This window comes from Panulirus ornatus, chromosome 20 (genome assembly GCF_036320965.1).
Source record: "Panulirus ornatus isolate Po-2019 chromosome 20, ASM3632096v1, whole genome shotgun sequence".
NCBI classification, from domain to species: domain Eukaryota; kingdom Metazoa; phylum Arthropoda; class Malacostraca; order Decapoda; family Palinuridae; genus Panulirus; species Panulirus ornatus.
This window is the reverse complement of record NC_092243.1, coordinates 40,795,469-40,812,612: the sequence shown is the minus strand read 5'-3', so window position 1 is coordinate 40,812,612 and position 17,144 is coordinate 40,795,469. Positions and strand designations below refer to the sequence as shown.

Here is a 17,144-nt window from a genome sequence, read left to right as displayed (position 1 = left end):
CCCTCTCACTTTGCACACCACCTTCAAAATACTCACTCCATCTCCTCACATCACCACTACTTGTTTTCACCTCCCATTAGCCCCTTCACTGAAGTTCCTATTTGTTCCCTTGTCTTATGCACTTTATTTACCTCCTTTCAAAACTTCTTTTTATTCTCCCTACAATTTAATGATACTCTCTCACCCCAACTCTCATTTGCCTTCTTTTTCACCTCTTGCACCTTTCTCTTGACCTCCTGCCTCTTTCTTTTATACATCTCCCACTCATTTGCATTATTTCCCAGCAAAAATCATCCAAATGCCTCTCTCTTCTCTTTCACTAACAATCTTACTTCTTCATCCCACCACTCACTACCCTTTCTAATCTGCCCACCTCCCACGCTTCTTATGCCGCAAGCATCTTTTGCACAAGCCAACACTGCTTCCCTAAATACATCCCATTCCTCCCCCACTCCCCTTACGTCTTTTGTTCTCACCTTTTTCCATTCTGTACTCAGCCTCTCCTAGTACCTCCTCACACTAGTCTCCTTCCCAAGCTCACTTACTCTTACCACTCTCTTCTCCCCAACATTCTCTCTTCTCTAATTATGACTGTAAATTCTTGTATCATGTGAGTGCTACTTATCACTGTATCAAAATTCATGTTGCTGCTTTCTAGTGTAAAAAAAGAATGCTTTCATCGTCCACAACAGGTCTGCAACATCTTGGGTGTACCATTCAGGCTTCTTGTTAGTTTCAATATATTTGCTGTGCAAGGGAATGAATTTGATTTGCTGGTGCATAAAATGGTGTTTAAAACTGACCCATAATACCTCTGGGCATGAACCAACAAGGGTAAGACCCTTCAATATTCTGCACAACCCATTAAGATCTGTTGTTTTAAAGTTACGGTTAATAATACTTGTTTTAGAAGAGTCAGTTTTGATATTTAAATCATACCTAACCATGCTATGGTCACAAGTGCTGAGATGTTCTCCAACTTGGGTATTAGTTACTAAGAATTCCTGGGATGCAAGAACGGGGAGAGAGAGAGAGAGAGAGAGAGAGAGAGAGAGAGAGAGAGAGAGAGAGAGAGAATCACTATGCCACTTATCAAACTTATAGCATACTAATGAGTGCAGAATCTCTTTCCACCAATGCAGTCTTGAACACTCAACTACAAAAGAAACCTACATGACAGGTGGGGAAAAAATAGACTAAATCTTTCAATCTAGCTTTCTACTCTCTTTAATTCTGCTACTTCTGACGTGAAGTGGATAAAGTAAATAAAACTTTCATCAAGTAGGAAACATACCCTAGAGAAACTAATACCCATATCTAATCTGGGGCAGTGCGGCTGAAGAAACCAATTATGCAAAAATCAAAATTCTGCAAACAGTCCAGCATGCCCTTCCTGCAACAGCCTTTAAGTTTTCAACAAAAAGCACATACATTTGCACACTATCAGAATTTCAAAAAATGCGTAAAAAAATGTATATTCTTTTCATTCAATTCTTTAAAACAGCCAAATTTAGGAACTTACGTATGAAAGATATCAAGCTATGCACTATATGTTTTCCATGCAAATCAACAGTTTAGTAATGTTTCTCTATTCATTAGATTAACTATAACCTGTTACTTTCCTCCATTCAAAGCAAAGTGACACAGGTAGAATCTGCCACAGCAACTTGTACTACTATGATCACACTTTTAAGTGTAAAGAACCTAACAGCACATTTTCAAATGATAATTAAGTCTACATCTTGAAATGACCATAAAATCTGAAAAAGATGATATCAACTGCCTGCACAAAAACATAAATACAATAAAACAATGATGGTTTCCTCATAAGATTATACATTGGAGTGCAGAAATGGGAAAGAAGAAAAAATCTGAAAGACAGAAAAACAATAAATGTTAATGGAAATAATAATATTCAAGGGTAAAGTATGGATTTGCATAATTAAAGTCTGGAAGGTAATGAGCATAAGGACCTCTTGATTTACATGATATTTACATTCTTGAAAGTAGTCGCATAAATCACACAATGTAAGTAAATGGAGAAAGACTAAAGTGCAAACATACCAGGAAATATAAAATACTGTAATATAATTCTGTACTTTGAATCCTGGTACAGTGTTCTCTTCAGAGGAAATGTACATGCTCAAAGGCACTCTCTTCCAAAATAATCTGATCTAGTTAACACTAAAAATCTGCTTATGAGAATCAATGTTTTTCTTGATAATGGTTTTGAGGGTTCCTGGAAAATTTTCATCAACAACATCAGCGGATGTACCTTCACCAGACATCTTGATGTTAAGGTAACTGCAGCGTTTACTGAAATTAATGAACCAACCAAGACCTGCTTGAAATGTCTTCTCTGCTCCTTCTGCCAAGTCGTCATATATATTCCAGGCTTTTGCATGTACCACAAGCATGCTGACAGGAACATTTTCATGAGTTTGGTGTTCGATCTATGTCCTTAATATTCATTATATTCTCTCCATAATTGAACTGCAGGGATATGAGGTCTTTAATACACAGATTAATTTTCAACTTTTGGCACTCCCCTTGATCTTCTATGCACTATCACAAATAGTCCAGAAAACAGATTCACTAAATCCAAGGGCATGCTTAATATCTGCTGTTCGTTCACCTCTCTCATAACATTTGAGCACATCCATCTCAGCCTCAGTGGTGATGTCCTTATGCTTCTTTGCACATCCATCTTAGCCTCAATGGTGATGTCCTTATGTATCTTTGCACTACTGGTACCAGAAAAACTTAAAATATGCTTTGGGGGCATGCTGCAAGGGGCAAAACATGTGCAATATACAATATACTGAAGCACTCCGTGACTATAGACTGTATCCATACCATGTGTATGTGCACTTTTCACAAGGCACTAACAACACAACACTGTCATGCTGCCATCCCAATAATGATCATGTTATTCCAATCTTAAATCCACATAAATTAAGAAAAAATGTAAATGGACTGCACGTTATTCTAAAAATTGCATAAATCAAATACATGTAAATTTAGAGGTCCCTGTACCACTTTTATCAGAAATCAAATTACATAACTGATGGCTATTTCTTTTGAAGTGTTAAATAACAGCATCTATAGATGGATGGTGAAAGTAGAGATTTTTTGTACCTAAAAGAATTCCCAAAATCTTCTTAAAAACTTACTGGTTATAACATATATCTGTGAAGCAGGGTCACTCTCAATACCATTGGAGACAGCAGTTACTGTGACAGAGTAGTTTCTGCCAGGGTAGAGCTCTTCTATAGTATGTGGTTCAGTCACCAATCTGGTTCGGGAGTCACCACTGTATGTTTCCACCTTCAGAAATCCCTTGTAAGTTTCCACTTCTTGGTAAACCACCTGTAAATGAAAAGTTTTATTTCAACAATGAATAAAAAAAATCACTTTCAATACTGTTATAGTTGTTTCAACAAAGAAAAGTTTCTGCAGTAACAAAGCAACAGTGAGGCATTTTCCATTCACTACAATGGTCTAGAAGTAACAAATTCAAGTTTCTAATTCTTTGTTCAAATTATGTTTGCAACAACGTTTTCAGACTAAAAAAAAAAATAATACACAAAGAAGAATCATAGTATATTGGCATACAATTATGTTGAACCTTATTGTATATCATGATGAAATGTACTGACATGTTTCCAAACACATAATCACTCCACACTCAACTACACTGCAAGGCTTCTGACCTAAATACTCCACGGGTCCACGACCATACTGCATAAAACCTATATTCTTAATGGCTTGTTCAGCAAAGTGCTAGTGGTCACAGACATCAGCAAAGCACTCAATAAAATGCCTGATGTATTCTCACCTAAAAGGCTCTGTACACAACGCTTCACAAAAATGGTGAAGTTCGGGTCTGGCATCATGCCTGTCCAAAAATTTTATCATGAGGATAGGAAAAGGAACTGTTGACAAATTTTGCCTTAGACATCTTTACTCATATCAATGTTACAACTCTTTGTGTACTTAATATCAATGAGGGTTTGTACAAACTTGACAGCTTTGTCATAGGCAGAATTTGTAAACAGTTCCCCTTCCTGTCCACATAATAAAAATTTTATGACAGATATGATGCCGCACCCGAACAAAACCAACCTAAACAACACCATCCGGTAATGCTTGTTTCCCAAGGCATCTTAGCAATATTTCTTCCTTGTATATCAACTGACTGTTCTATGTCTTTCATCTAATTCTCCTATATCCCCTGACAATGTGATCATTACACAAAAGTGCACTTGGGAACTTATCATTTTTCATTTTCCTCAAGGTTATATGCATATCCTGCATATACATATATGCATATACTGGATCACTCAAAACTGTGACCTCCTTATGCTACCTCGCTAACGTGGGAGACAGCGACAAAGTATAATAAATAAATAAATTTATAAATAAATAAATATTTACTTTTTATATTTTTTATTATACTTTGTCGCTGTCTCCCACATTAGCGAGGTAGCACAAGGAAACAGATGAAAGAATGGTCCAACCCACCCACATACACATGTATATACATACATGTCCACACACGCACACAGACATACCAATACATCTCAACGTATAAAGATATATACCCACACAGACATATACATATATACACATGTACATAATTCATACAGTCTGCCCTTATTCATTCCTGTCGCCTCCCCACCACACATGAAATAACACCCTTCCCCCGCATGTGCGCGAGGTAGAGCCGGGAAAAGACAACAAAGGCCACATTCGTTCACACTCAGTCTCTAGCTGTCAAGTATAATGCACTGAAACCAAAGCTCCCTTTCCACCTCCAGGCCCCACAGAACTTTCTATGGTTTACCGCAGACGCTTCATGCCCTGGTTCAATCCACTGACAGCGTGTCGACCCAAGTAAACCACATCATTCCAATTCACTCTATTCCTTGCACGCCTTTCATCCTCCTGCATGTTCAGGCCCTCATCACTCAAAATCTTTTTCACTCCATGTTTCCAACTCCAATTTGGTCTCCCACTTCTCGTTCCCTCCACCTCTGACACATATATCCTCTTTGTCAATCTTTCCTCACTCATTCTCTCCATATGACCAAACCATTTACCCTTTCATTACTTACTCGATCAAACCACCTCACACCACATATTGTCCTCAAATATCTCATTTCCAGCACATCCACCCTCCTCTGCATAACTCTATCCATAGCCCACGCCTCGCAACCATATAACATTGTTGGAACCACTATTCCTTCAAACATACCCATTTTTGCTTTCCAAGATGATGTTCTCGACTTCCACACATTCTTCAATGCTCCTAGAACTTTTGCCCACTCCCCCACCCTATGATCCACTTCCGCTTCTATGGTTCCATCAGCTGCCAAATCCACTCCCAGATATCTAAAATACTTCACTTCCTCCAGTTTTTCTCCATTCAAACTTACCTCCCAATTGACTTGTCCCTCAATCCTACTGTACCTAATAACCTTGCTCTTATTCACATTCACTCTCAGCTTTCTTCTTTCACACACTTTACCAAACTCAGTCACTACCTTCTATGGTTTCTCACCCAAATCAGCAACCAGTGCTGTATCATCAGCAAACAACAACTGACTTACTTCCCAAGCTCTCTCATCCAAAACAGACTGCACACTTGCCCCTCTTTCCAAAACTCTTGCATTCACCTCCCTAACAACCCCATCCATAAACAAATTAAATAACCACGGAGATATCACGCACCCCTGCCACAAATCAACATTCACTGAGAACCAATCACTTTCTTCTCTTCCTACACGTACACATTCCACAAAGCTTTTACTATCTCTTCTCTGTTTGTCAAATCATTCTCCCTAACCCTCTCACTTTGCACACCACCTCGACCAAAACACCATATATCTGCCACTCTATCATCAAACACATTCAGCAAACCTTCAAAATACTCGCCCCATCTCCTTCTCACATCACCACTACTTGTTATCACCTCCTCATTAACCCCCTTCACTGATGTTCCCATTTGTTCCCTTGTCTTAGCACTTTCTTTATCTCATTCCAAAACATCTTTTTATTCTCCCTAAAATGTAATGATACTCTCTCACCCCAACTCTCATTTGCCCTCTTTTTCACCTCTTGCACCTTTCTCTTGACCTCCTGCTTCTTTCTTTTATACATCTCCCACTCATTTGCATTATTTCCCTGCAAGAATCGTCCAAATGACTCTCTCTTCTCTTTCACTAATAATCTTACTTCTTCATACCACCACTCACTACCCTTTCTAATCTGCCCACCACCTCATGCTTCTCATGCCACAAGCATCTTTTGCGCAAGCCATCACTGCTTCCCTAAATACATCCCATTCCTCCCCCACTCCCCTTATGTCCTTTGTTCTCACCTTTTTCCATTCTGTACTCAGTCTCTCCTGGTACTTCCTCACACAAGGCTCCTTCCCAAACTCACTTACTCTCACCACTCTCTTCACCCAAACATTCTTCTTTTCTAAGAATCTCTACAAATCTTCACCTTCGCCTCCACAAGATAATGATTAGACATCCCTCCAGTTGCAACTCTCAGCACATTAACATCCAAAAGTCTCTTTTTCGCGCGCCTATCAATTAACACAATCTAATAACGCCCTTTTTTTTTTCACTCAATCCTTCCATCTGCAATTTGGTCTCCCACTTCTCCTTGTTCCCTCCACCTCTGACACATATATCCTCTTTGTCAACCTTTCCTCACTCATTCTCTCCATGTGACCAAACCATTTCAATACACCCTCTTCTGCTCTCTCAACCACTCTCTTTTTATTACAAAACGTCTCTTATTCTTTCATTACTTACTCGCTCAAACCACCTCACACCACATATTGTCCTCAAACATCTCATATACAACACATCCACCCTCCTCCGTGCAACCCTGTCTATAGCCCAGGCCTTGGAACCGTATAACATTGTTGGAACCACTATTCCTTCAAACATACCCATTTTTGTTCTCCGAGATAACGTTGTTGCCTTCCACACATTCTTCAACACTCCTAGAACCTTCGCTCCCTCCTCCACCCTATGACTCACTTACGCTTACGTGGTTTCATCCGCAGGTAAATCCACTCCCAGATATCTAAAACACTTCACTTCCTCCAGTTTTTCTCAATTCAAACTTACCTCCCAATATACTTGTCCCTCAACCCTACTGAACCTAATAAGCTCACTCTTATTCACATTTACTCTCAGCTTTCTTAGGTACAGTAGGGTTGAGGGACAAGTCAATTGGGAGGTAAGTTTGAATGGAGAAAAAACTGGAGGAAGTGGGAGTGGATTTGGCAGCAGATGGAACCATGGAAGTGGAAGTGAGTCACAGGGTGAGGGAGGGGGCAAAAGTTCTAGGAGTGTTGAAGAAAGTGTGGAAGGTGAGAACATTATCTCGGAAAGCAAAAATGGGTTTGTTTGAAGGAATAGCGGTTCCAACAATGTCATATGGTTGTGAGGCATAAGCTATAGATAGGATTGTGCGGAGGAGGGGGGATGTGATGGAAATGAGATGTTTGAGGACAATATGTGGTGTGAGGTGGTTTGATTAAGTAATGAAATGGTAAGAGAGATGTGTGGTAATAAAAAGAGTGTGGTTGAGAGAGCAGAAGAGGTTCTTTTGAAATGGTTTGGTCACATGGAGGGAATGAGTGAGGAAAGATTGTCAAAGAGGATATATGTGTCAGAGGTGGAGGGAACGAGGGGAAGTGGGAGACCAAACTGGAGGTGGAAAGATGGAGTGAAAAAGATTTTGAGTGATTGGGGCCTGAACATACAGGAGGGTGAAAAGGCATGCAAGGAATAGAGTGAATTGGAACAATGTGGTATACTGGGGTTGACGTGCTGTCAATGGATTGAACCAGGCCATGCGAAGCGTCTGGAGTAAACCATGGAAAGTTTTGTGGGGCCTGGATGTGGAAAGGGAGCTGTGGTTTCGGTGCATTATATATGACAGCTAAAGACTGAGTGTGAACGAATGTGGCCTTTGTTGTCTTTTCCTAGCACTACCTCGCGCACAGGCGGGGGAGGGGGTTGTTATTTCATGTGTGGCAGGGTGGCGATGGGAATGAATAAGGGCAGACAGTATGAATTATGTACATGTGTACATATGCATATGTGTGTGTGTGTACATATATATATATATATATATATATATATATATATATATATATATATATATATATATATATATATATATATATTTTTTTATTATTATTATACTTTGTCACTGTCTCCCGCGTTTGCGAGGTAGCGCAAGGAAACAGACGAAAGAAATGGCCCAACCCCCCCCCATACACATGTATATACATACGTCCACACACGCAAATATACATACCTACACAGCTTTCCGTGGTTTACCCCAGACGCTTCACATGCCCTGATTCAATCCACTGACAGCACGCCCGGTGTACCACATCGCTCCAATTCACTCTATTCTTTGCCCTCCTTTCACCCTCCTGCATGTTCAGGCCCCGATCACACAAAATCTTTTTCACTCCATCTTTCCACCTCCAATTTGGTCTCCCTCTTCTCCTCGTTCCCTCCACCTCCGACACACATATCCTCTTGGTCAATCTTTCCTCACTCATTCTCTCCATGTGACCAAACCATTTCAAAACACCCTCTTCTGCTCTCTCAACCACGCTCTTTTTATTTCCACACATCTCTCTTACCCTTACGTTACTTACTCGATCAAACCACCTCACACCACACATTGTCCTCAAACATCTCATTTCCAGCACATCCATCCTCCTGCGCACAACTCTATCCATAGTCCACGTCTCGCAACCATACAACATTGTTGGAACCACTATTCCTTCAAACATACCCATTTTTGCTTTCCGAGATAATGTTCTCGACTTCCACACATTCTTCAAGGCTCCCAGAATTTTCGCCCCCTCCCCCACCCTATGATCCACTTCCGCTTCCATGGTTCCATCCGCTGCCAGATCCACTCCCAGATATCTAAAACACTTCACTTCCTCCAGTTTTTCTCCATTCAAACTCACCTCCCAATTGAATTGACCCTCAACCCTACTGTACCTAATTACCTTGCTCTTATTCACATTTACTCTTAACTTTCTTCTTTCACACACTTTACCAAACTCAGTCACCAGCTTCTGCAGTTTCTCACATGAATCAGCCACCAGCGCTGTATCATCAGCGAACAACAACTGACTCACTTCCCAAGCTCTCTCATCCCCAACAGACTTCATACTTGCCCCTCTTTCCAAAACTCTTGCATTCACCTCCCTAACAACCCCATCCATAAACAAATTAAACAACCATGGAGACATCACACACCCCTGCCGCAAACCTACATTCATTGAGAACCAATCACTTTCCTCTCTTCCTACACGTACACATGCCTTACATCCTCGATAAAAACTTTTCACTGCTTCTAACAACTTGCCTCCCACACCGTATATTCTTAATACCTTCCACAGAGCATCTCTATCAACTCTATCATATGCCTTCTCCAGATCCATAAATGCTACATACAAATCCATTTGCTTTTCTAAGTATTTCTCACATACATTCTTCAAAGCAAACACCTGATCCACACATCCTCTACCACTTCTGAAACCACACTGCTCTTCCCCAATCTGATGCTCTGTACATGCCTTCACCCTCTCAATCAATACCCTCCCATATAATTTACCAGGAATACTCAACAAACTTATACCTCTGTAATTTGAGCACTCACTCTTATCCCCTTTGCCTTTGTACAATGGCACTATGCACGCATTCCGCCAATCCTCAGGCACCTCACCATGAGTCATACATACATTAAATAACCTTACCAACCAGTCAACAATACAGTCACCCCCTTTTTTAATAAATCCCACTGCAATACCATCCAAACCTGCTGCCTTGCCGGCTTTCATCTTCCGCAAAGCTTTTACTACCTCTTCTCTGTTTACCTACTCATTTTCCCTAACCCTCGCACTTTGCGCACCACCTCGACCAAAACACCCTATATCTGCCACTCTATCATCAAACACATTCAACAAACCTTCAAAATACTCACTCCATCTTCTCACATCACCACTACTTGTTATCACCTCCCCATTTGCGCCCTTCACTGAAGTTCCCATTTGCTCCCTTGTCTTACGCACTTTATTTACCTCCTTCCAGAACATCTTTTTATTCTCCCTAAAATTTAATGATACTCTCTCACCCTAACTCTCATTTGCCCTTTTTTTCACCTCTTGCACCTTTCTCCTGACCTCCTGTCTCTTTTATACGTCTCCCACTCAATTTCATTTTTCCCTGCAAAAATCATCCAAATGCCTCTCTCTTCTCTTTCACTAATACTCTTACTTCTTCATCCCACCACTCACTACCCTTTCTAATCAACCCACCTCCCACTCTTCTCATGCCACAGGCATCTTTTGCGCAATCCATCACTGATTCCCTAAATACATCCCATTCCTCCCCCACTCCCCTTACTTCCATTGTTCTCACCTTTTTCCATTCTGTACTCAGTCTCTCCTGGTACTTCCTCACACAAGTCTCCTTCCCAAGCTCACTTACTCTCACCACCCTCTTCACCCCAACATTCACTCTTCTTTTCTGAAAACCCATACAAATCTTCACCTTAGCCTCCACAAGATAATGATCAGACATCCCTCCAGTTGCACCTCTCAGCACATTAACATCCAAAAGTCTCTCTTTCGCGCGCCTGTCAATTAACACGTAATCCAATAACGCTCTCTGGCCATCTCTCCTACTTACATAAGTATACTTATGTATATCTCGCTTTTTAAACCAGGTATTCCCAATCATCAGTCCTTTTTCAGCACATAAATCTACAAGCTCTTCACCATTTCCATTTACAACACTGAACACCCCATGTATACCAATTATTCCCTCAACTGCCACATTACTCACCTTTGCATTCAAATCACCCAACACTATAACCCGGTCTCGTGCATCAAAACCACTAATACACTCATTCAGCTGCTCCCAAAACACTTGCCTCTCATGATCTTTCTTCTCATGCCCAGGTGCATATGCACCAATAATCACCCATCTCTCTCCATCAACTTTCAGTTTTACCCATATTAATCGAGAATTTACTTTCTTACATTCTATCACATACTTCCACAACTCCTGTTTCAGGAGTACTGCTACTCCTTCCCTTGCTCTTGTCCTCTCACTAACCCCTGACTTTATTCCCAAGACATTCCCAAACCACTCCTCCCCTTTACCCTTGAGCTTCGTTTCACTCAGAGCCAAAACATCCAGGTTCCTTTCCTCAAACATACTTCCTATCTCTCCTTTTTTCACATCTTGGTTACATCCACACACATCTAGGCACCCCAATCTGAGCCTTCGAGGAGGATGAGCACTCCCCGCGTGACTCCTTCTTCTGTTTCCCATTTTAGAAAGTTAAAAAAAATACAAGGAGGGGAGGATTTCTGGCCCCCCGCTCCCGTCCCCTCTAGTCGCTTTCTATGACACGCGAGGAATGCGTGGGAAGTATTCTTTCACCCCTATCCCCAGGGATAATATACATATATATATATACACATACACACACATACACACACACACGCACATATACACACACACACACATACATATATATACATGTGAAAAATGTAAGAAACAATTTAGAAAACTGAAACTTCTAGCTTGAAATGAAATGAAAAAATGAATGTCACATAATGGTTCAACCTCTGGCTATGGAAAGGAAATGTTTAATTTATTTACACAAACGTCAATAGTAGTTCTCATCAATTTAACCACTGTATCAATAAGCTTCAATGTCTAAGCTACATTCTTTCCAATTTCACTATTTTCTTGTCAAAGCACCATGTATGAAAACTATCACTCCAGTAACACAACTATAAACATTTACTTCCCCTTTAAAAGAAAAAAAAAGTTCTGGGGAAGTCTGTCTCGATACACTGCGGGACACTCTGCCACCTGGCGAGGTTTGTGTTGCAATGGTTCTTGATTCACAAACGTAGTAGCATCACTGGTGGGCCAAGGTAGTTCCGTTGGCGTAGAGGAGCTCATGAAACATGTCGGAAAGCATGCTACTGCAGGCAGGAGTGAAGGCTGATGCAAACTGGTATCGCTCTCGCAAGAAGCAGAGACGGGAGTGATATGTGGCGTGTACGTGCTTCTCAGAGAAGAACCCTTGGAACCCTGGTCAAGGGTTACGAATCATCGCTCTTTTAGCCAGGTTGTATCGTCGTCAGTTGGCGTGAGAGACGGACACACAGCACTTGACTTCATCCTGTCCCTGCTACTGAGTGCAGCGTAGCCTTGGGCTGCAGCAAGAACCCCTATTGGTGTTGCCAGTGTTGCCAACTGTCCCAGCAGTGTGGCCATAGACGTGTCGTCCCGAAGCAGGAATGCTGTCATATATATATATATATATATATATATATATATATATATATATATATATATATATATATATATATATATATTTTCATTCTATTTATTTTGCTTTGTCGCTGTCTCCCGCGTTTGCGAGGTAGCGCAAGGAAACAGATGAAAGAAATGGCCCAACCCACCCCCATACACAATGTATATACATACACGTCCACACACGAAATATACATACCTATACATCTCAATGTACACATATATATACACACACAGACACATACATATATACCCATGCACACAATTCACACTGTCTGCCTTTATTCATTCCCATCGCCACCTCGCCACACATGGAATACCATCCCCCTCCCCCTCTCGTGTGTGCAAGGTAGCACTAGGAAAAGACAACAAAGGCCACATTCGTTCACACTCAGTCTGTAGCTGTCATGCAATAATGCCCGAAACCACAGCTCCCTTTCTACGTCCAGGCCCCACATAACTTTCCATGGTTTACCCCAGACGCTTCACATGCCCTGATTCAATCCACTGACAGCACGTCAACCCCCGTATACCACATCGATCCAATTCACTCTATTCCTTGCCCTCCTTTCACCCTCCTGCATGTTCAGGCCCCGATCACACAAAATCTTTTTCACTCCATCTTTCCACCTCCAATTTGGTCTCCCACTTCTCCTTGTTCCCTCCACCTCCGACACATATATCCTCTTGGTCAATCTTTCCTCACTCATTCTCTCCATGTGCCCAAACCATTTCAAAACACCCTCTTCTGCTCTCTCAACCACGCTCTTTTTATTTCCACACATCTCTCTTACCCTTACGTTACTTACTCGATCAAACCACCTCACACCACACATTGTCCTCAAACATCTCGTTTCCAGCACATCCTCCCTCCTGCGCACAACTCTATCCATAGCCCACGCCTCGCAACCATACAACATTGTTGGAACCACTATTCCTTCAAACATACCCATTTTTGCTTTCCAAGATAATGTTCTCGACTTCCACACATTCTTCAAGGCTCCCAGGATTTTTGCCCCCTCCCCCACCCTATGATTCACTTCCGCTTCCATGGTTCCATCCGCTGCCAGATCCACTCCCAGATATCTAAAACACTTTACTTCCTCCAGTTTTTCTCCATTCAAACTAACCTCCCAATTGACTTGACCCTCAACCCTACTGTACCTAATAACCTTGCTCTTATTCACATTTACTCTTAACTTTCTTCTTTCACACACTTTACCAAACTCAGTCACCAGCTTCTGCAGTTTCTCACATGAATCAGCCACCAGTGCTGTATCATCAGCGAACAACAACTGACTCACTTCCCAAGCTCTCTCATCCACAACAGACTTCATACTTGCCCCTCTTTCCAAAACTCTCGCATTCACCTCCCTAACAACCCCATCCATAAACAAATTAAACAACCATGGAGACATCACACACCCCTGCCGCAAACCTACATTCACTGAGAACCAATCACTTTCCTCTCTTCCTACACGTACACATGCCTTACATCCTTGATAAAAACTTTTCACTGCCTCTAACAACTTGCCTCCCACGCCATATATTCTTAATACCTTCCACAGAGCATCTCTATCAACTCTATCATATGCCTTCTCCAGATCCATAAAAGCTGTATACATACAAATCCATTTGCTTTTCTAAGTATTTCTCACATACATTCTTTAAAGCAAACACCTGATCCACACATCCTCTACCACTTCTGAAACCACACTGCTCTTCCCCAATCTGATGCTCTGTACATGCCTTCACCCTCTCAATCAATACCCTCCCATATAATTTACCATGAATACTCAACAAACTTATACCTCTGTAATTTGAGCACTCACTCTTATCCCCTTTGCCTTTGTACAATGGCACTATGCACGCATTCCGCCAATCCTCAGGCACCTCACCATGAATCATACATACATTAAATAACCTTACCAACCAGTCAACAATACAGTCACCCCCTTTTTTAATAAATTCCACTGCAATACCATCCAAACCTGCTGCCTTGCCGGCTTTCATCTTCCGCAAAGCTTTTACTACCTCTTCTCTATTTATCAAATTATTTTCCCTAACCCTCTCACTTTGCTCACCACCTTGACCAAAACACCCTATATCTGCCACTCTATCATCAAACACATTCAACAAACCTTCAAAATACTCAATATTCAATGATGTTTCTCATGGTAAAGGACTTACATTCAATAACTGAATGTGTTACTTCAGTCAATACAATGGTCATAATTTTTAACATAATTGAGCAAAGCATTTGATTCTTGTCCTGTTCTTATATGATATTCATGTTGCTTAAGTGTAATGTAAAGATCCCAACCAGTCTGCCCAATATAAAACAGAATCCTTGTAAAATCTGTAATATGTTTTATACTGGGCAGAGAAGTAAGGATCTTTATGTTACACTTAAGCAACAGTTCTTCAAGAGGTGCATTACCAGGGTTACCAGAGTCCATGATCAAAAGCTGAGAAAGAGGCCAGTCAAGGTTGCAAAAAAATACTGGTTTCATGTAAGAGTTATGGATGGCTGGAATGGTTTGGATGAGGAGACTGAAAGCCTGCTGCTCACAAAGATTTGAAATTCTTCTTGATGGTTAAGAAAGTAATAGAGTCAGGGCTTCATCAGTAGTAACTCTTCCCTTATAATGTACAAATTGGTAAATATAAACAGGTAATTACACTGGCCAATGACAACTTAAACACCCACAGACCACTTATCACAACAAATTTTTGCCAAGTGAAAGATTTCCTCTATAACCACTTATTTTGAACCATCCTCAACTATGTCTCAACTGCTTAGTCTTCCTTCCTTTCAAAACCAAATATACTAAAACTTCACAATACTCAAAACAGAGAACAGAGATCAATCACTGATTCCTCAGCAACCACAATCCCTCAACACCTGCAGAGTGAAACAAGTATATTTCCAGTGCAATCCTACTTCAACATGATTGGCACCTTTTCTATAGAACAGCAGCAATCCCATCCCATCCCATCCAAGCCACTCCATAACCATCCACCAAACTTCACACAGAAATATATAGTTCACCCTTTCCACACACTTCAATAACCTATAGTCACACATCCCCAACCCCAAGTAAACTCCACGCTGACAACACAGTATAAAGTCTCAGCTAACCCAATTCTGAACTCTATTCCTCTATACATACACCAAGATGAATGTGCACCCCCTAACCTTGTACAAGTCACACTTTCTTCCAGGCTCTAGTCACCAAGAATCTCTTCAACAATTACTTAAAGATCTAGTAGTTGCCTATGACATGAGGCATCTCTACATACCAATAAAGCATGCCTTTGAATTTAAATGATAGTGTGTAAAGGAAACCTGTACAAGTAGAAATTTACTTTTAAACAGTTATGAACATTATGGAGCAAGATGTGTGCTGAGAAGCTCCCTATTAAGATTACTAACCCTTTTGCTGACAAGCACACATATCCCCATACAAATTCATTATCATTAACTGTAGCTAGTAGACTTACCCCATGGCTTCAGGAAAACTTTCTCTTCTATTACAAAAAGTGAACAAAACCCCTACATGCTTGAACAGCTAGCCCATCACATACAATGTTTGTACACAGACACCATATGACAAACAAAGCAGTAAGTTGAGCTCTTCTCTGTGATTTGAGGTTGCTTTTATCAAGTTATCAGTCAATCTTAAATGTTACGCCTATCAAGTATGTTTAGCATTAGAGTATCTACTCTCTGATATATGATTACATGCCTAGCAACTTGCGGTATGCTGCTTAACTGTTTATATATGTCAGGGTCTGCAGTTTTTCTTCAGCTAGGGTCCATGTATACAATGTTTGAGCTTTGATTTATATTGGCAAGCAAATAACACATGTTATATTGCTGTATTCATAACTATTTCTCAAATTTTCTTACAGTGATTTTTTTTTTTTTTTTTTTCAAACTATTCGCCATTTCCCGCATCAGCAAGGTAGCGTTAAGAACAGAGGACTGGGCCTCTGAGGGAACATCCTCACCTGGCCCCCTTCTCTGTCCCTTTTTTTGGAAAATTAAAAAAAAAAACAAGAGGGGAGGATTTCCAGCCCCCCGCTCCCTCCCCTTTTAGTCGCCTTCTACGACACGCAGGGAATACGTGGGAAGTATTCTTTCTCCCCTATCCCCAGGGATGTAGAGGCCAAAAGTTCTGAAGAGCTTCCTTCTGCAATTAGTGCACCATATACTGTTTGTTGACATTCAGTCAACTGACTGGTTACTCTCCGCAAGTTGCCATCTTATTCATGTAACTGAACTCATGTTCTGTTAGTGATGTTACTGATTTACCATTCAACTATCAATAAACCACTAGGCAACTACTATGTTTCATATTCCCTTTTATGCTGATATAGGCAAGAAGTTATAGAATAAGCTGCTAAACAGTATTTTTCTTTTTGTGTTTATGATTTCCAAAATGTTATTTTTCCCTGGCAACAATGAGTGCCAAGAGGATTAACTGATGCAGAAATCAAATACATTTTGGCAGCTGACTTTAATGCCTTAAGAATACAATATGGTGAAGAGGATGTGAAAACATCAGACCCACTTTCTTCAACCAGCTCATCTACATTACTTCAGCTAAACTACTGGCATAGGCTGATAATATCCAAGAGTAAAACTTCCAACCTTTCGCCTACATTGCAAATTCTAGTGGAAAGTATAATGTACAAGGTTTTGAAAATTAGACATATCAGAGTTTCACAATCTCTTTTTTT

At 40.7% G+C, this 17,144-nt stretch overlaps 1 protein-coding gene across 2 annotated transcripts in view; it reads right to left on the bottom strand.

Moving 5' to 3' along the window:
• Positions 1 to 17,144, bottom strand: part of LOC139755960 (tyrosine-protein phosphatase 10D-like) — a 657,464-nt gene that overhangs the window by 339,413 nt on the left and 300,907 nt on the right. For both annotated transcript variants that reach the window (XM_071674794.1, XM_071674795.1), the window contains exon 9: positions 3,174 to 3,369. In XM_071674794.1, the coding sequence (XP_071530895.1) occupies positions 3,174 to 3,369 (196 nt within the window). The remainder of the gene's footprint in view (positions 1 to 3,173; positions 3,370 to 17,144) is intronic.